The sequence below is a fragment of the Canis aureus genome, chromosome 8 (genome assembly GCF_053574225.1).
Source record: "Canis aureus isolate CA01 chromosome 8, VMU_Caureus_v.1.0, whole genome shotgun sequence".
In the NCBI taxonomy this organism is placed as follows: Eukaryota; Metazoa; Chordata; class Mammalia; order Carnivora; family Canidae; genus Canis; species Canis aureus.
Window position 1 is genome coordinate 34,323,379 of NC_135618.1, and position 20,926 is coordinate 34,344,304.

At 37.5% G+C, this 20,926-nt stretch overlaps 1 protein-coding gene across 1 annotated transcript in view; it reads right to left on the reverse strand.

The window, feature by feature from the left end:
• LOC144318589 (mitochondrial adenyl nucleotide antiporter SLC25A24-like) overlaps positions 1-20,926 on the reverse strand; it is a 49,149-nt gene that overhangs the window by 10,960 nt on the left and 17,263 nt on the right. Inside the window, exons 6-8 of the mRNA XM_077905678.1 lie at positions 14,296-14,448; positions 11,409-11,516; positions 4,266-4,433 (exon numbers count right to left, since the gene is read on the reverse strand). Coding sequence (XP_077761804.1) covers positions 4,266-4,433; positions 11,409-11,516; positions 14,296-14,448 — 429 coding nt within the window. The remainder of the gene's footprint in view (positions 1-4,265; positions 4,434-11,408; positions 11,517-14,295; positions 14,449-20,926) is intronic.

The following is a 20,926-nucleotide window of genomic DNA, read 5'->3' on the forward strand; positions in this document are numbered from 1 at the left end:
TACAGATCAATGAAGTAAAATTCAGGAGTCCAGAAATAAACTCTTTCATGATGGCCAACTGATTCAACAAGGGGGCCAAGTACTTTCCACGGCCTGCAAGGCTCTGCTAAATCTCGTTCTCTCACCTCACCTCCTACTAACCCTCGGTTTCCTCCACTGCAGCTACACAGGCACGCTCCCACCCTGTTCTCCCTGTAGATTTATACATGGCTCACCCTCTCCATTTCTTCTGTTCTTTGCTCAAAATTCACCATCTCAGGAGGACCTTCCCAGACCATGATATTGAAAATTTCAGTCCCTAACACTACCTATTCTGCTTTCCTGTTCTGTTTTTCTCTATAACCCTTATCACTAAGGCATTATATGTTTAAATAATTTATTGTCTGTCTCCCAGTTGAAGAATGTTGAGATCCCCAGTGACAGGACTTTCTGTCTCTCTTGTTTGGTGCACCTAGAACAGAGCCTTGTACATGCAACTCAATCATTATTTGTTTACTGAATAAATCCTCATTTTTAAGGTGAGAGAATCCAGGCCCAGAGAAAACCGTGGAGCCAGAATTAGAACTCAAGCAGTCCGAGTCCGCAATTCTAATTGCTATCCTAACCACTGATGAGAATTAAAACGTTTGCTGGGGGTGGAAGGTCCCAGGAATTACCAAATAGAGAGGGATTTGGGTAAGAAAGTTCATGCCTGATGGTCTATAAGAATCAGCTATAGAGAATGACCAAAGTGAAACTGGACAATATTAACCTAGAAAAAAAGTCATTATTTCTCATACGTAGCCCCCCAAAAACTTACATTCTCCTCTTACTTTTTTTAAAGCTGTAGTTAATTAATTGTATTTATATTTTTTATTTAAATTCATGTTAGTTAACATACAGTGTAGTAATACTTTCGGGAGTAGAATTTAGTGATTCGTCACTTACATATACCCCCAGTGCTCATCCCAGTAATTGCCCTCCTTAATGCCCATCACCCTTTTATCCTGTCCCCCCATTCACCTCCCCTCTAGCAACTCCCATTTTGTTCTCTATAGTTAAGAATCTTTTATGGAAAAAACAAAAACAAACAAACAAAAAAAGAATCTTTTATGGTTTGCCTCCCTCTCTGTTTTTATCCTATTTTATTTTTTTCTTCCCTTCACCTATGTTCATGTTTTGTTTCTTAAATTCCAAATATGAGTGAAATCATATGGCATTTGTTTTTCTCTGATGGATTTCCTTTGCTTAGCATACTACACCCTAGTTCCATCCACATTGTTGCTAATGGCAAGATTTCATTCTTTTTGATCAATGAGTAATATTCCATTGTATATATTTGTGTGATATATATACATATATATCACATCTTCTTTTTTAAAATATTTTATTTATTATTTGAAAGAGAAGGAAAGCACAAGAGGGGGGAGGGGCAGAAGGAAATGGAGAAGCAGGCTTCCCACTGAGCAGGGAGCCCAACTTGGGAGTCAATCCCAGGACCCTGACATCATGACTTGAGCTGAAGGCTGATGTTTAACCAACTGAGGCACCCAGGCTCCCCTATACCACATCTTCTTTATCCATTGATCTGTCAATGGCTATTTGGGCTCTTCCCATAATTTGGCTATTGTTGATAGTGCTGCTTTAAACCTTTGGGGTGCATGTGCCCCTTCAAATCAGCATTTTTTTACCCAGTGGATACATATCTACTAGTGCAATTGCTGGGTCATAGGGTTCTATTTTTAACTCGAGGAACCTCCAGCATGAAATGTTTTTCCGTTTCTTTGTGTCTTCCTCAGCTTCTTTCATAAGTGTTCAATGGTTTTCACCTTACAGATCTTTTACCTCTTTAGTTAGGTTTATTCCTAGGTATCTTATGGTTTTTGGTGTAATTATAAATGGGATTCATTCCTTGATTTGTCTTTCTGCTGCTTCATTATTTGTATATAGAAATGCAACAAATTTCTGTACATCGATTTTATATCCTACAACTTTGCTGAATTCATATATCAGTTCTAGCAACTTTCTGGTGGAGTCTTTTGGGTTTTCTACATAGAGTATCATGTCATCTGCAAAGAGTGAAATTTTGTCTTTTTCTTTATGGATTTGGATACCTTTTTGTTGTCTGATTGCTGAGACTAGGACTTCCAGTACAATGTGGAACAAGTGGTGAGAGTGGACATCCCTGTGTTTTTGACTTTAGGGAAAAAGCTGTCAGTTTTTCCTATTGAGAATGATATTAGCTGTGGACCTTTTGTATGGCCTTTATGATGTTGAGGTATGTTTCTTCTATCCCTACTTTGAGGGTTTTTATCAAGAAAGGATGCTGTATTTTGTCAAATGCTTTTTCTGCATCTACTGAGAGGATCACATGGTTCTTATGCTTTTTTTATTAATGTAGTGTATCACATTGATTGATTTGCAGATGTTGAACCACTCCTGTAGCCCAGGAATAAATCCCACTTGATCATAGTGGATAATCCTTTTAATATACTGTTGGATTCAATTATCTTGTTGAGAATTTTTTCATCCATGTTCATCAAGGATATTGGTCTATAATTCTCTTTTTTAATGGGGTCTTTGGTTTCAGAATCAAGATAATGCTGGCCTCATAGAATGAGTTTGGAAGTTTCCCTTCCATTTCTATTTTTTTGGAACAGCTTCAGAAGAACAGGTACTCATTCTTCAGATGTTTGGTAGAATTCCCCTGGGAAACCATTGGCCCTCGACTCTGGTTTGTTGGGAGATTTTTGATTAGTGATTCCATTTCTTTGCTGGCTATGAGTCTGTTCAAATTGTCTATTTATTCCTGTTTCAGTTTCAGCAGTTTATATATTTCTAGGAATTATCCATTTCTTCCAGATTGCCCAATTTGTTGGCATATTGCTCATAATATTCTAATTGTTTGTATTTCTGTGGTGTTGGTTGTGATCTCTCCTCTTTCATTTGTGATTTGATTTATTTGTGTCCTTTCTCTTCACTTTTTTGATAAGTCTGGCTAGGGATTTATCAATTTGGTTAATTCTCTCAAAGAACCAGCCCCTCCTTTAGTTGATCTGTTTTACTGTTGTTGTTGTTGTTGTTTTTAATTTCTGTATCATTTATTTCTGCTCCAATTTCAATTATTTCCCTTCTTCTGCTGGTTTTCAGCTTTATTTCCTATTCTTTTTCTAGCTCCTTTAGTTGTAAGGCTAGGTTATATATTTGAGACTTTTCTTGCTTTTTGAGGAAGGCCTGTATTGCTATATATTTCTATCTTTTGACTGCCTTTGCTGCATCCCTAAGGTTTGGACTGTCCTATTTTCATTTTCATTTGCTTTCATGTATTTTTTATTTCTTCTTTAATTTTCTGGTTAACCAATTCATTCTTTAGTAGAATGTCCTTTAACTTCCATGTATTTGTGGTTTTTCCAAATTTGCTCTTGTGGTTGACTTCAAGTTTCATGGCGTTGTGGCCTGAAAATATGCATGGTATGAACTTAGTCTTTTTGTACCCATTGAGGCTTGATTTGTGAGCCAGTGTGTGATCTGTTCTGGAGAATGTTCCACATGCACTCAAAAGGAATGTGTATTCTGCTGCTTTAGGATGAAATGCTCTGAATATGTCTGTGAAATCCACCTGGCCCAGTGTGTCATTCAAAGCCATTGTTTCCTTATTGATTTTCTGCTTAGGTAATCTGTTCACTGCTATGATGAGGTGTGAATGGCCCCTACTATTATTGTCTTATTATCAATGCATTTTAAGTTTGTTAGTAATACGTTTACATGTTTGGCTGCTCCCAAGTTGGGCAGTCAGAACTTCCCTTATAAAGATGCTCCTGCCAGGCACAGGGGCCTGGGGTTTGTTGTAAGGGACTCCAGACTCCACTGGAGGTGCTGTGTTTCTCCCTGAAGTCTGACAGAGACAAATCAGACTTCTGATGCCAGAAAGAAAAAAAAAGCAAAATAATGTCATGCAATCTCCTTGGTAGTCTAGAGGTCAGAAGAGAGGTTAAAAAACAGATCTGCAAGTAAGTGGTATACCAGCTATCTTGAAACCCAGCAATAGATGGAGTCATCAAAGGACAGTGGGTAGTGTGCAGGGAGAGAAGAGGGGAGGTTGAGATCAACACTCAGAGAAAACTACTATGTAATCCTGAAGAAGAGGAGCCAGCAAAACAAACTGTAAAAGTTGTGTTTCTAATAACTCTGCCTTAAATTTATAATTTGATAAAAATTTTTTAAGTTGTACTATAATTTCAGAACGAATAAATCTGTTTTTAAGTCCATCATGGAAACAAACTCACCTCATAAATAGTAAAATCTATGCCTACATATGGTATGACAGCCAGAAGACTAGGGACATAGCCTTTGTAAAAGCCTGTAACCCTTTCAAGTTTCCAAATCTTCCTGGCACAATCCAAAATCCCAGAGTACTGCCCAGTTCTACTCACGGCCAAATTAGTTTTTAAAACCTGAATGTGAAAGAAGATAATATTGTAAGGTCATTGATCAGTTATCTAACCCAGAGCACTACCATAAATTGACTCATTATTATGGAATTATATTATATTTTTAATGACAGTATATGTATATATTTTCCTACTGTTTCCTGGAATATTTTAGTTTTCCATAGGAATATTTTACAAATGCAGCGTTTAAGTGCTTTTACTAAATTTCTTAATTTAACTTCATAGAAAGATAGAGTGAATTCAGCTATGTTTTCTTTTTGTCCAAATTATAAGATCATACCTGCAGCTATTATACTGTAACTTAGATAAGGAACCCAAAATAAAAAAAAGAAGCTCTCACAACCCCTCACCCCCAAATTTAGTGTCCTAAGAAACTGATATTAGGATTTCACAAACAGCTACACACACACACACACACACACACACACACACACATATATATACGTACACAGGTAAAGTATAAGAAAAGATCAACAGAATTTTAGATGGTATCATCAGGAATTGCAATATCTATCAAATAAGAGTTATAGAAGGAGGGAGACCTCCAGGGGAGACGGAGGAGCAGGAGGATCTTAAGCTCACCTTGTCCCACAAATAAAACTGGAAAACACCCACATCAGTGTAAATAACCCAGAAAACACCAGAAGACCAGCAGAACAGACTCTCCACAAGTAAATGGAGAGAAGAGACGTCATGAAAGAGAGTGGGAAGGGCAGGACTGTTCAAGGGCCAGGGGGCAAGGTGAGCAGTAGATGGAAAGCATCCCAGGCATAGGCATCCCACACAAGAAGACAAATTCCCATATTTGGCTTTGAAAATCAGAGGGGTCAAATTCTGTAGTTCTTACAATCAGCAGGGCAGCGGGCTCGGCTTAGGAGATCCGGGAGAGCCACAGGAAGCGGAGTCTCCGCCCTTAGAGAGACAACACCGCAGACAACCCCATGGAAATACAGCACAGAACCGGCAGTTTGAAAAACGCCTGGGGCATACGGGAGGGAAATTTGTTTACTAAATCAGATTTTGTGCTAGAGGGGCAGGGAATGTTGCGAGACTTCTTCAGGATCAAAGATGCTGGTAGACACCGTTTCCCCCCATTACCCCTATTTAGACGCAGACACAGGCAGAAACCAACACAGCGCCAACACTACGGAGTGCGGACTTGCTCGCGGGTGCCCTGCCCCGGCGTCATCCTGCAGACACACCCCCTGGAGGCGGGCCTCAGCCCCAGGCCCCTACCACGCCGACCTGTGCAAACCTTGCTAACACTGTGCATCTCACTCCCATGGACTCCAGCGTTACCTGCCCCCACAACCAGGCCTGCCTCAGTCTCCTGAGGCTGCAGGTCGCCTCCCACAGTGGGCCTGCTCAGACCTTGCTGGAACCATAGACCTCAGCACCATATTCTTCTGTGGACTTGCACGCTCCAATAGTCCCTTGATCCAAGCCCATCCAATGCAGTGCCATAAGCCTGGCAGCCCACAGCCCCAACAGAAGCCAGTAGCACTCCAAAGTGACCTATATCCTGCGGAGGGGAAGATAACCACACATATGGGACCAATTATGGCCACAGCAGTAGGCCGGGGGCAGACATCTGGTCTGACTGCAGGCCCTGCCCACCAACAAAAGCTTCACAGAGGACAACACAGGGAGTGAAGCAGCAGTTCAGTATTGCTGCATCTCTGGGAAACACCTTGACTAACTCAACTTAAGACCAAGGTGGCCCCGGACTGGCTCAATAACAACACAGGGACCAAACCCTGCTCACAACAGGCAAAGAGAGCCATTGCAGATGACCAGACTGAAGAAAAAAGTTGCTCAGCCATAACAGCAGAGAAAATGTAATACACAGGGAAGACAGCTCTGAAGCACCAGGTTCTGGGGAACAGGGGACATTGCACTACAGGATATTGTAGGACATCTTCAGAAGGCCACTACTTTCAAGAGCAGGAGACATAGCTGAATTTCTTAACATACAGAAATAGACACAGACAGTAAGTCAAAATGAGGAGACAGGAATACGTCCCAAATGAAAGAATGAGACAAAAATAACAGCAAGAGAGCTATATGAAATGGAGATAATATGCCTGATAAAGACCTTAAAGAGGGGCAGCCCCGGTGGCGCAGCGGTTTAGTGCCGCATACAGCCTGGGGTGTGATCCTGGAGACCCGGGATTGAGTCCCACATCAGGCTTCCTGCATGGGGCCTGCTTCTCTCTCTGCCTCTCTCTCGCTCTCTCTGAATGAATGAATGAATAAATAAATAAATCTTTTTAAAAAATTAAAAATAAAAGACCTTAAAGAGGGGCACCTGGGTGGCTCAGTGGTTGAGCATCTGCCTTTGGCTCAGGTCATGATTTCAGGACCCTAGGATCGAGTCCAACATGGGGCTCACTCTTCTACCTATGTCTTTGCCTTTCTCTTTCTCTGTCTCTCATGAATAAATAAATAAAATCTTAAAAAAAAAAAGACATTAAAGAAATGATCATAAAGATATTCATTGGACTTAAGAAAAGAGTAGAGGACCTCAGTGAGACTATTAACAAAGAGATAGAAAACATTAAAAAAAAAAAACAAAAAAAACAGAGATGAAGAACTTAATATATGAAATTAAAAATACACTAGGTGGGATAAATAGTAGATAAAAGGAAGAAGAAGAGATCAGCAACCTGAAGGACAAAGTAATGGAAATCAATCAAGCTGAAAAGAACAGAGAAAAATAACAATAAAAAATGAAAGTAGACTAAGGGAGCTTAGCAATACCATCAAGCATAATAACATTCACATTATAGGGATCCCAGAAAAAGAAAAAAAATGGGGGTCAGAAAATTTACTTGATGAAATAAAGGCTGAAAACTTCCTGAATCTGAGGAAGGAAACAAATCCAGATCAGGAAGCATAGAGAGATCCAGCAAAATCAACCAGAGGAGGTCCACACCAAGACACATAGTAATTAAAATTAAAAAGAGAATTTTAAAAACGGCAAGAGAAAAAAAAACAGTCATATACAAGGGAAGCCCCATAAGACTATCAGCTGATTTTTCAGCAAAAACTTTGTGGGCGAGAAGGGAGTAGTATTATATATTCAAAATGCTAAAAGACAAAACCTGCTGCTAAGAATACTCAATCCAAAAAAATCAAAAGAATACTTAATCCAGCAAAGCTATTGTTCAGAATAAAAGGAGACATTAAGAGTTTCCCAGACAAAGGTTAAAGAAATTCATCACCACTAAACCAGTCTTATGAGAAATGTTAAAGGGGACCCTGACTGGAAAGGAAAGACCATAAGCAGGAGCACAAAAGGCAGGACAGACAAAAGTAGTAAAAGTAAGTATATCTATAAAAATCAGTCAAGGGAAGGGACACCTGGCTCAGCGGTTAAGCCTTGGGCTCAGGGCATGATCCTGGGGTTCTGGGATCAAGTCTCGCATGGGACTCCCTGCATGGACTCTGCTTCTCCCTCTGCCTGTGTCTCTGCTTCTTTCTCTCTCTGTGTCTCTCATGAATAAATAAACAAAATCTTTAAAAAAAAAATCAGTCAAGGGATTCACATAAAAAAGGGTGTAAAGAAAAAAAAAAAAAAAAGGGTGTAAAGTATGACACCATATACCTAAAATATAGGAGGAGAGGAGTACAGAAAGGACTTAAACTTAAGGGACCATCATCTTAATATAGACTGCTATATGTAGAAGATGTTATACACAAACCTAACCACTAATCAAAAACTGGAAATAAATAAATAAAAGAATAGAGAAACAAATCCAAATATATCACTAAAGAAACCAAACAAAATCATGAGACAAGAGAGCAAGAGAAGAAAAAAACAGAGAACTACAAAAAAAAATAATAAAACAAGTAACAAAATGACAATAAGTTCTCATCTATCAATAATTACTTTGAATGTAAATGGACTAAATGCTCCAATCAAAAAAACACAGGGTTATGGAATAAGAAAGCAAGACTCGTCTATATGCTGATTACAATTCAGACCTAAAGACACATGCAGATTGAAAGAGAAGGGATGGAAAAACATTTATCATGAAAATGGAAGTGAGAAGAAACACAGGATAGCAGTATTTATATTGGACAAAATAAACATTAAAACAAAGACTGTAACAAGAGACAAAGAAAGACACCATATAGGGAAATAATCCTACAAGAAGACATCACAATTGTATATATTTATGCACCCAACATGGGAGCAACCAAATACATGAAGCAGCTATTAACAAACATAAAGGAGCTAATGAATAGTAATACAATAATATAGGGGACTTTAGCACCCCACTTACATCAATGGATAGGTCATCCAAACAGAAAATTAACGTGAAAACAGTGGGGTTGAATGACACATTGGACCAGATGGATCTAACAGATATTCAGAACATTCCATCCTAGAACAATGGAATACACATTCTTTTCAAGTGCACATGAAGCATTCTCCAAAATAGATTAGGCCCAAAACAAGGCTCAACAAATTCAAAAAGATCAAAGACATACCCTGTATCTTTTCCTACCATAGTACTATGAAACTAGAAGTCAACCACAAGAAAAAAATCTGGAAAGAATATAAATACATGGAGGTTAAACAATATGCTATTAAACAATGAATGGATCAACCAGAGAAATCAAGGAGGAAACCAAAAAAACATGGAGACAAACAAAAATGAAAAAAAAAAATGATCCAAAATTCTTGGGATACAGCAAAAGCTGTGCGAAGAGGGAATTTTAGGGGTGCCTGTGTGGCTCTCATGAATAAATGGCTCAGTCAGTTAGGCTTCTGCCTTCAGCTCAGGCCATGATCCCAGGATGCTGGGTCAAGTCCAGTGTCAGGCTCCTTGCTCAGTGGGGAGCCTGCTTCTCCCTCTGCCTGCCACTCCCACCCCCACCCCACCCCCCCCCGTGATGTGTCTCTCTCTGACAAATAAATAAATACAATCTTTTTTAAAAAGAAGGAATTTTATAAATTTACAGGCCTACCTCAACGAGCAAGAAAAATATTAAATAAACAACCTAACCTTACACCTACAGGAGTTAGAAAAGGAATAACAAACAAAACCTAAAAACAATAGTAGGAAGGAAATAATAAAGATTAGGACAGAAATAGACAAATTAGAAACTAAAGAAATAATGGAACAGGTCAATAAAACCAGAAGTTGGTTCTTGCAAAGAAATTATAAACCCTTAGCCAGACTCATAAAAAAAGAAAATGGAGAGAGAGCTCAAATAAAAATATCAGAAATGAAAGAGGAGAAATAACAACCAATACCACAGAAATGCAACTATAAGAGAATATTATGAGCAATTATATGCCAATAAACTAGACAACCTAGAAGAAATGGATAAATTCCTAGAAACGTATAACCTCCCAAAACTAAATCAGGAAGAAATAAAAAATTGAACAGACCCATTACCAGCAATGAAACTGAATCAGTAATCAAAAAATCCCAACAAACAAAGTCTAGGACCATATCGCTTCAGAAGTGAATGCTACCAAACATTTAAAAAAGAATTAACATCTAATCTTCTCAAACTATTCCAAATACTAAAGAGGAAGGAAAGCTTCCAAATTAATTCTGTGAGGCTTACATTACCCTGTTACCAAAACGAGACAAAGACACGACAAAAAAGAAAACTACAGGCTAACATCTCTGATGAACATAGATGCAAAATCCTCAACCAAATATTAGCAAACTGAATCCAACAATACATAAAAAATCATTCACTGTGATCAAGTGGAATTTATTCTGGGGGTGCAAGCATGGTTTGATATTTGTAAATCAATCAATGTGATACATCACATCAAGAGAAAGGATAAAAAATAACTGTATGATCATTTCAATAGACACAAACAAAGCATTTGACAAAGTACAACATCCATTTATGATAAAAACCCTCAACGAAGTAGGTTTACAGGGAATATATCTCAAAATAACAAAGGCCATCTATGAAAATTTTCACTAAAATTATACTCAATTATGGAAAAACTGAGGGCTTTTCCCCTAAGATCAAGAACAACATAAGGATATCCACTATCATCACTTTTATTCAACATAGTACTGGAAGTCCTAACCAAGCAATCAGATAAGCAAAGGAAATAAAAGTCATCCAAAGCAGTAAGGAAGAAGTAAAACCTTCACTATTTGCGGATGACATGATACTATATACAGAAAACCCTAACGACACCACTAAAAAACTACTCGAACTGATAAATGAATTCATAAAGTTGCAGGATATAAAAAGAAAAAACATAATCCAAAATTTAATAGTAAAAAATTTCCCAGGACCACAAAAATGCCAACTTTTTCATTGGAAAAAAACAAAATGAACTAATACAAAGAAAAGAATCCAAATCTGTACAAGTCATGGGTGCAATTTCAGAAGAATAATGATTAAGAGAAAACCTTTAAAGCTTCCAGATTATTAGAATTAATAAGAGTAATGTAGAGTCATTGGATAGAAGTGAAAATCCAAGAGTTTTCATGTATACTAGCAATAAATATTAGCAAAATGTAATGGAATACATTAATGGCAACAAATATCACAAAGTATCTAGTAATATAAAAGCCTCATAATGTGTAAGACCTCTATAAGAAAATTATAAACCTTATCAAAGAATATAACAGAAGATCTAAATAGAGAGAGATACCTCCTCCCTGAACAAAAAGATTCAGTATCACAATTGTCATTTCTTCCCAAATTCATTCAGTACAACTAGAGTCAAAAATCTCAACTGGCTTTTTTTTTCATCTTTTGTTTTTAAAGAAACATGTTCAGATGGAAAGGAAAATGCAAAAAAAAGAACAGTAATAGAAACATCAGCTTAAACATCACAGCTCTGGTGATATTGCCCTGGCAATAAGTTTTCTCTACTCAATGTCATTACTACTAATTGTAAGAGGATTGTGGTTCATTTGAAAAAAATAGCCATAATTCTCATTAAAGTTAGCAATTAAATCACCTTCTTTCAACCACACTTACCTCCAAGGGGTAAATAAAAGATTGTGCAGTAGCACCAGCCAAAGAAGCAGAAGCAAATTGCTCAAAAGTTTCTAATTTGGTTCCTTCAGAAGAAAGAAACTTCTTATACTGTATTAATAAGAGTTCAAAGGTATGTTAATACTCAGAAGTCCAAGAGGGCATACAAATTTATTTAGTATCAATGAATACATGGGCATTTACTCCATAATTAAAAACCATAATGCACATTACCAAGGACGTATATATAGTCATGCTCTTTAGATAGGAGGCTCCAACCTTAACAGTAGAGACTTCAGCTTGTATGTCTTTGTCTAGAATAAAATCTGGTATCTAGCAGACATCCAACAAGTGTTGATTATGATAAGGAATTCATATAATGGAATGCAAAACCACTGAGATGGAAACAAGCGAGCATCCTATGCAGTAAATTCTAGTGGCAACTTTATTTAATTTGTGATGTCATGAAGCAACATAATATCACAAACAAACCTAGGACTTGATCTTGGCTAGGTCACTTACTGAGTAATCCAGGACAAGTTATTCTCTATAACTCAGTTTTTTCATCTGGAAAATGAAGTTAAGTGCCTTGTCCAAACGAGTCACCATTATATCTGCAGTCCCTACTTTGTAGGATTCTTGTGAATATTAAACACAATTATACACACATGTAACATGCTTGCCACATACCAACTGAGGAAACAGTCATTATTACTGCATAATGAGAATAAAATTTTCCTTAAGGAATGGATTTCAGTCGAGTATTTCCTTGATTTTTACTTTGGTCCGTATATTAGCTTGTTGTTCCAAGCCAATCAGTACATCCCATTACTTGATATTGAGTAGTTCAAGGACTGATAAATGACACAACCTGGACCAGTGAGACCCAAGGAAATGTTTCAGGAAGACCTCCCAAAAGAAGCTTCCTTGTTCTTCTAAGAGAACTACAAGGAGAGTCAGATGTCTTCCCACTACTCACAAAGAAACATGAACCCCTGAAAGCCTCTGGCAGTCATCTTTCAATTCCAAAAAGAGTCTTAGGATAAAGAACTCAGTGGAAGTCAGAGAGAAGAGATGGGGGTGGGAAGGAGTCTTTGGTAACACTGTTGAGCTGAGAGATAAAGGTTCATCGGAAGTCTACCCTATTTCTAAATGTGAGAAAATAAATTCAATTTATTATATGTACCAGCTTGGGTCACACTTTCTATTATTTATGACCTTTTAAAGATTCCTAGCTGATATGGACACCTCAAGCTTCACATGCTCAAAACTAAATATACACACCGGGTGCCCCCCACTCCAAAATCTTGTGATCTTCCTATAGGGCAAATGTTATTTACTAAAAAAGGAGACTGTGAATGGCTCCCCTGGGGATTTGTGATGTGGCAGTCCTGCCCAAGTGTCCCCATTGTAATAAACGGCCCCAGTTGAACAAACTAGAAATTTCAGTATCATCTGTGACATCCCTCTCTCTCTTACACTCCACAAGCAATTATAACAAAATCTTACCTACTTCTTAAATATCTGTGGAATCCGTCCACTTGTCTCTCCCCACTGACTGACATCACTCTCATCTCTCACCTGGGTTACTGCATATTGTCCCAACCAGACTCCCTACATATACTTTTGCCTCTCTTCCTTTGCCTGTCTGCCTCTTCAATCTCATCTTTAACCACAATCACCACACAACCCCTAGTCTTAGGGGGCTTCTTTTAACACCTCAAACACACCTTGCTCTTTTGCCTCCAGGGCTTTAAACATGTCGTTCCCCCTTGTAAAATATCCTTTTCTCTGTCTTTCAATTGGAAATGTTCCACTTACCCTTTGGGTTTCAGCCTAAATGTTACCTCCTTGAGGAGGCCATCCCTAGCCCCCCAACCTAGTTTGAATTCCTCTGTAGAACTTTCCCACAGTACCCTGTATTATGCTTTATGTAGTGCTTGGGACCACTGTTTCTTGGAAGCTTATGATGTGCCAAGCTATTTGCAGAGTAGATATTGTAGTTTCTACATTTTACAGATGAGCCAAATGAAGTTCAGAGATGTTATGGGAACTTATCCAAGTCCACACAGTTAGAATGGGGCAAACACAAGTCTGTGGTCTCTAAAGCCTGCCGCTGTCCATTGCTTCATTTGTTCTCCCTCAATTCAACCATATTTCTGTTGGAAGTCAGTGAACTTAATATACTACTGTTAAGTTTCCATGTAGAAGCCCAAACCAATTACCTAAACTAGCTTTTATTGAGGAAATATTAAAAGAAGAAATTTGTTTTTAAAAACAGCATTCAAGGGCAGCCCAGGTGGCTCAGTAGTTTAGTGCTGCCTTCAGCACAGGGTGTGATCCTGGAGACCTGGGATTGAGGCCCACGTCAGGCTCCCTGCATGGAGCCTGCTTCTCCCTCTGCCTTTGTCTCTGTCTTTCTCCCTGTCTCTGTCTCTCATGAATAAATAAATAAAATCTTAAAAAAAAAAAAGCATTAAAATAACAGCATTATAATTTTAAAATAATAATAACAGGATACCTGGGTGGCTCAGTCAGTCAAGCATCTGACTCTTGGTTTTGGCTCAAGTCATGATCTTGAGGTCATGGGATAGAGCCCCACATCAGGTTCTGTGCTCAATGTGAAGTCTGCCAAAGATTCTCTCTCTCTCTCTCTCTCTCTCTCAATCTCCCCCTGCCCCTCCCCCAATCATGCTCTCTCTCTCTCAAATAAATAAATAAATAAAATCTAAAAATATATATAAAATAAAATAATAATATAAATTAAAATAATGTTTTAATATATACAAACAACAGTTTGCCTTTGTTTTATAATAATTTGAAGTCAATTTTTCAAAAATAAAATTGAGTAACTTTTCCTTGTTAATAAAAGTCATAGTTATAGCTTTACCTGTTCATATGACCAGACCTTAACAGCTGTTTCAGGAGCAATCTTGAGAACATGCATACCATTTCCTCTCCACAGAGAAATGACTCCACCCTCTTTGACCATCTCTATGAAATGGTTTATTATCTTCACATTCTTTGCTTCTAAACTCTGAGCCTTGAAAAGGAAAGGAAGGATTCTGAAAATGGACAATATGATTTGAAGAACTTTGAAAACTGTATATTGTAATTTTCATGTAGGCAGGAAAGAGTTAAAATTCCCAGTTATTGAAAGTCTCTCCTATTGGAGTCTTCTCCTATTGGGGAAGCAGCAGCTGTTCTGGTGATTAGACAGCTTTGGAAGCAGATTTACTTCGAACCTTGCACTATAGCTTATGAAGGGGGATACTTTACACATGGAACACAGATAAACATGCCATAGACATGATTGTTTTGTTTCCTGTTCCTCAAGGGGATGGACAAATGGCTCTTCCATCATGAAAAGATTGAATCAGAAGAATCAGAGAAATAACATTCCTGAGAAGTTAAACCACTGAAACTCAGAGAATTTATTGCTAATAAGGGGCTATGAAGCCTTTAACAAGTGTGATCAGTACGGTCAGTGTGAGCAGAGGAAGAATAGAATCTGACTAATTTTGTGGCCAAAAGACCTGAGAACTTTCTCCAAGGCATACACTGGAAGACAAATACTCAATTTAGCCTTCAGAGAACAACAGAGAGTATGTCCTGTACATTGAATATATTGCATATAGCATACGAAAGATTAAGCCCAGAACAATGCAATTTGGTATGTGAGTAAAAATAACGGAAGAAAAAAAAAGACAAATTCAACAAATATAGTTTAGTAAAAGAAGATGCAAAAGTGGTCTTAAAATAAGAGGTATTAAAGAGGAATTTAGAGGCACCTGGCTGGCTCAGTCAGTGGAGCATAAGACCCTTGATCTCAGGGTTGTGAGTTCAAGACCCATGCTGGGGGTAGAAGTTACTTAATAAATAAAAGTGTTAAAAAATAATAAGGGGCTCTTTGTTTTTAGGGGACTGGGCAGGCAGCCCGTACAGTATAATAGTGAATATTTAATAAATGTGTAGGGAATCAGCAGGATTCCTGAAATACATAGATGAAGAAGAAAGGAAGGGGCAAGGGGGACTGACTAAATTTTTTTTTAATTTTGAAAAAGAAGAACCAGAATGAGGATAATCACCAAGTCACTTGCAGTTAGAAGACAACTGCCAACTCTCTATTGAGGAGAGACAGACATTTAAACTCAAAATGATAACTTTATTATACAGTCACAATAATAAGTATATTTGCTTTAATTGTACAATAAATCTGTATTAGGAGGCCTAATAGCCAATATATAAAATAAGGAAATAATTCTGCACTGGCTGATTCACAAGCACTAAGCTAAGCCCTTGTGTATACCCACCACCTACACCACCAGTCTCTGACTCCAAGGAGTCCAAGGTGGGTTCTACTTTGAAGAGGTACCTGCGCCAGGGACCACTAACCAGTCTACATATCTGCCTTCTCTTATGTCATCCCTGGGCCTCTTCATGAAAAGCAAGTTCAGACCAAGACAGAAGAGACAGCACCCCTACTGATGGCATTTCCACCTTGATGGGCAAATGCTAGGTATCCATTTGACCCCAGAGGCTATGACAGCCCACCACCAGCAACTGCACTCCAAAAGTTACCTCTCATACTCTCATCTTTACTGGTACTGTAGCCTCTGTGACATTACTTCATCTATACAGATTGTTAAATATTTTTTAAATCATTCTTCCTATAAATCATAATGTAATTTGGATTTTCTCAAGTATCCTCCTGTAAGTAGCATAAAATGGTGTATCAATTAAGGAGTGCTATGTAACAAAACACTCTACAAAACTCAGTGGCTTGAAACAATAAACATTTCATTTCCTTATGATTCCATGGATTAGCATATTGGACTGGGTTCAGCTAGTGGTTCTTTTGCTATTCTTCCCTGAGCTACTGTGTAGCTATAGTCATCTGGCAGTTTGACAAGGACTGGTTGGTCCAAGATAGCTGCAGGCATATGGCTGGTGGTTGATATTACTAGCTGAACCTCTCTCTCTATGCAGTTTCTTATTTTCAAGAAGGTTAGTCCAAACTTCTTTACCTGATGGTCTTAGGGGACTAAGCAGCCATGAGCAAAAGCTGCAAGACCTCTTGAAGTTTAGGCTTCCAAATCCCACAACATCCCTCAATAAAGCTGGTCCAGATTCAAGGAATGGTAAAAATAAACTCCACCTCTTGATGGGAGGAGTAGCAAAGTCATATTGCAAAGGATGGGAAGAATTATGGACTCTGTCTTTGCAAACAATCTGCCACAAGGAGGTATGGCACTAGATCCATAGAGAAAGAAATATAGCTCTAACACACCAGCTGGCTTTACAATAAATAATATTTATATCATCATAAGAATGTAAATGCTATTTATTAATTTTAAGAATTTAAAATCACCCTATGACAAAACTGTGAGGATGTAAATATGATTGTAGATCAGAATGTAATGTTAGCAACCTTGATAGTGTTGAAAGGGATATAATTCAACTCTCTCCTATGTTGCCAGAAATGCCATTAGTAAGGCATTAGTATAATAAGAAAATACATAAGTGACAGGATTCATTCCAGTATTTAGATCCTCTGGAAAGTCTGATTATTATCTCTCTTATGAGCAAATCTTTTTAAAATAATATTACCTGATGTTGGTAAGGATACAGGGAAACAAGTAACATCACACATTGCTAGGAAAAATGCAAATTGACATTATCTTTCTAGGAGGAAATATGACAATCTATTGAAAACCTTAAGATATGTTTAGAATTCCACTTGTGGTAATGGCAAACTAGTAATTAGGAATGAAATTGCCACTAAGGATAACCGAAAAAGTTGATAAAATATATAAAGTTTTCTTAAGGGTATCCATGAGCTAACAAGACAGAGACGTATTTCAGGACCAGTATGTAGGAGGAAAGACAGAAAGGTAGGAATAGCATTCAAGTGTATTTCTGAATGCAGAAGTTGTTTTGGTGGCCTCAGGGGATTAACAAAGAACAAAAGGTAAATCCCAGAGCCCATCCGTCTCTCACATACCACCGCCACTTTAAATTGGGATTTTGCAGGGCTATCCCCTCATGGTAAGGGTAAACCCAGCCTCTGCAAGGACCTGCAGCATGGCTTTGTATCACCTGGTGGTCCAGGGAACTTCAAGACTCGAACTTGAATTAAAGTGAGAATTGACAGCACTCCCAGGCACCTGACAGAAATAAACAAAAATCTAGTCTGAAGTTGGATATCATCATCCTTTTCCTCAAATTACTGCTACAAGTAATATTTTAAAAAACAATAACAAAACTAATGGAGGAGGGGAAGCAGAACAATTTTTTAAAATACAACAGAAGGCAAGAAAGGAAAAAGAGAGGAATTTAAAATAAGCACAGCAAATAGAAAGCATAAAATAAGATGGTAGGTTTAAACAAAAATATCAATAAATATATTAACTGTAATGGAATAAATCTTCCAGTTAAAAATATAACAAAATCCAACCATATGCTGTTTTAAGTGACTTATCTTAAACATACAGATACAGAAAGTTTAAAAGAATGACAATGAATACATCACACAAATCCCAAACAGGAGAAGGGACTGTGACTATATTTATATCAGACAAAATAGAACTAAAAGTATTATAGAGATCAAGAGGGTGCTTCACAATGATAAAAAGTTCAATTCACCAGAAGCATACAAACTTTAGGCCTCAAGATATATAAGGGAAAAAGTGATAGGCCTACAAGGAGAAGGCAAGGCCTGGGAGGGGCTCCTAGTACTCCAGACTCAATGAGAGAAATCTGAGGGAGTATGGTGCAGTGTAGACATTTGAGCCTGGCATGCATGGAGGGAAAGAACAGCTGGCAAAAGAAACAACAAGGCCACAAAAAACAGTGGAGTTTTCAAGAAACTGATCTATAGGGACATTACTTATGATCATTCCTTGGTTCTCTTGGTGACAGGGAAAGAATGCAAATAACAGGATGTGTAAACTCCTTTTATAACAAAAAAATCTGAGTTGCTAAGGGACTAGATCTTAAATGTTATCATCACACACACACAAAAAATTGCAACTGTGTGGTGATGGATGTTAACTAGACTTACCATGGTAATTGTTTTTCAATATGTACATATAATAAATCATTGTGTTGTATACCTGAAGCTAATATAATGTTATCTGTCAATTATATATTATATCTAATTTTTTTAAAATCCTGTAGGAGAAACATAACTAGAAACACAACCAATTGCAGAAGAAATCTATACCAGCTACTTAAAATATCTGATCCTTCATTTTTAATATTGAAGAACAATATAGGATCACAATATATATGGAGAAGTAATGGCAGCAAAGAAAATCTAAAACTAAGATTAATCAAACTAATTCCAGAGAAAATAGTGACAATTCAAGAAACTACAGTTAACTAAAACAAACAAAATAAAGGACTCTAATATCCTCAGAAAGAATCAAGATGAAGCTGAATCAAAAAAAAGAAAAGAAAAGAAAAGAAAAATACTATGAAAAAGGGACAATTGAAGGGATATTAGAAATATTTCTAAAATTTTGGAAAATCTTAGAAATTTAAAATGTGATTCCCAAAATAAGAAGTTCAATAGAAGGGTTAAAAAATAGGATGGAAAAAAAAAATAGGATGGAAGAAATTTCCCAGAATGTTGAGTAAAATGATATAGATATGTGATAGATATATGACCAAATATATTTATGAAAATATAGATATATAATAGAAACAGAAATAGATATATGATAGAATATATTTATGAAAAGGTAGGTCAATCCAGGAAGTACAACATCCAACTAATAAGAATTCCTGAGAGATAAAATGGAGGGAATAAAATTAGGAAAGAAATAATAAAATATACTAATGCAGAGGGAAGACATAAGTTTAGTTAGGAAGAGCCTACCAAGTGTCAAACACAATGGATGATAAAAGAACCTACTTAAAACATTGTACAATTTCAAAACACCCAGGACAGAGGCATGACTAAAAGCTTCCAGAGAGAAAAAACAGATTATCTACCAAAACATCAGAGTGGCATCAGATTTCTAAAGTTACACTAGATGCTAGAAAATAATAAGGTAATGCCTTAGAAATTCTGAAGGAAAGCATTTTTAACCTTGGTGTCCATGCTCAGCCAAATTGCCCATCAAGGGGAAAAGCAAAATAAAATAATTTTTAGGCATTCAAAAAATTAACTTTCAGTAAAAATGGTATTTTTTTTAATTCCCTCTTACTCCAAAACCAAAATGATAGTAAAGTAAAAAAGAAGGCAGTAACACGAATGGCCAAATATCATACATCTCTCAAATTTTGTTCCTCCATGATTATTCAGTTCCTCCTCTCACTTTTAAAAATGTCTTGGTTCAAATGAAAATTATATGGTCACCCCACTACTAATCTCCATAGGAAAGAAACACCAGTGATTTCAGCAGATTTAAAAGAGGTAGAAAGCAAAGGGAGAAAGTAATAACTGATTTAACAGAATAAAAGTTACAATTTAAGTGTCTGTGGAAGAGAATGCATATAAAGTCCATTTGCCCTTAAAAACTCCTGAGGCTAAGAGCACCTGAGTGGCTCAGTGGTGAGCCTCTGCCTTCAGCTTAGGTCATGATCCTGGGGTCCTGGGATTGAGTCCCGTGTGGGGCTCCCCACAGGGAGCCTGCTTCTCCCTCTGCCTGTGTCTCTGCCTCTCTTTCTGTGTCTCTCATGAATAAATAAATAAAACCTTAAATAAAAAATAAAAAATAAAAACCTTGAGGCTTTATTCTCGGGAAAAAGTGAAGAAGCTCTTGACTCAGAAATACAGAATTCTAGAATTCAGGGAGGCATAGAACTGAAAAACAGATGCACAGTGACAGGAAGCCTCCTGCCCCTTTCCCCTGCCTTTAGCCCAGAACACTAGCAGCCAGGTGGGCCTCCTTGTTTTGTATATTTTATATAAAAATTATAGGGAAACTTGTTACTTGCTGATCCAAAATAGAGATAGTAGCTGAATGTTGTCATAGGCTCATAATTTCTGCCCTGAGTAGAACTATGAAAAGATTGGAAACTCTTTTCCTCTTTGTTTCAGTTGTGCAGCCAAAACCACAGAGACTTGGCTGCCAGGGTTGGGCAATCCCTCCATTGCCTGCACCATCTTTAAGGAGGCCACAACAGCTCTAGGACCCCCAAGCTTTTCAGACAATTGAAGAATTCTACCTATAGAGCCATGTATTTGGTAAGGAATGAAGAGGGAGAGCAACTCTTTGACCAGCCTGATTCTTTGTGTCACAACTTCTAACCCATGGAGAGAATCAGAGTATTGTCCAGGCTTTTCCCTATTCAGAAGAAGAAGAAGAAGAGAAAGAAGAAGAAGAAGAAGAAGAAGAAGAAGAAGAAGAAGAAGAAGAAGAAGAAGAAGAAGAAGAAGAAGAAGGGAAAGATTTCCCTAATTTTTACCTCCCTAGAATACCAGTACTAAATTGTTAGTTTGTATTTAGTTATTTATTTACATATCTGCCTCCATCACTAAACTCCAAGATGCATATGGATGAAAAGGGTGT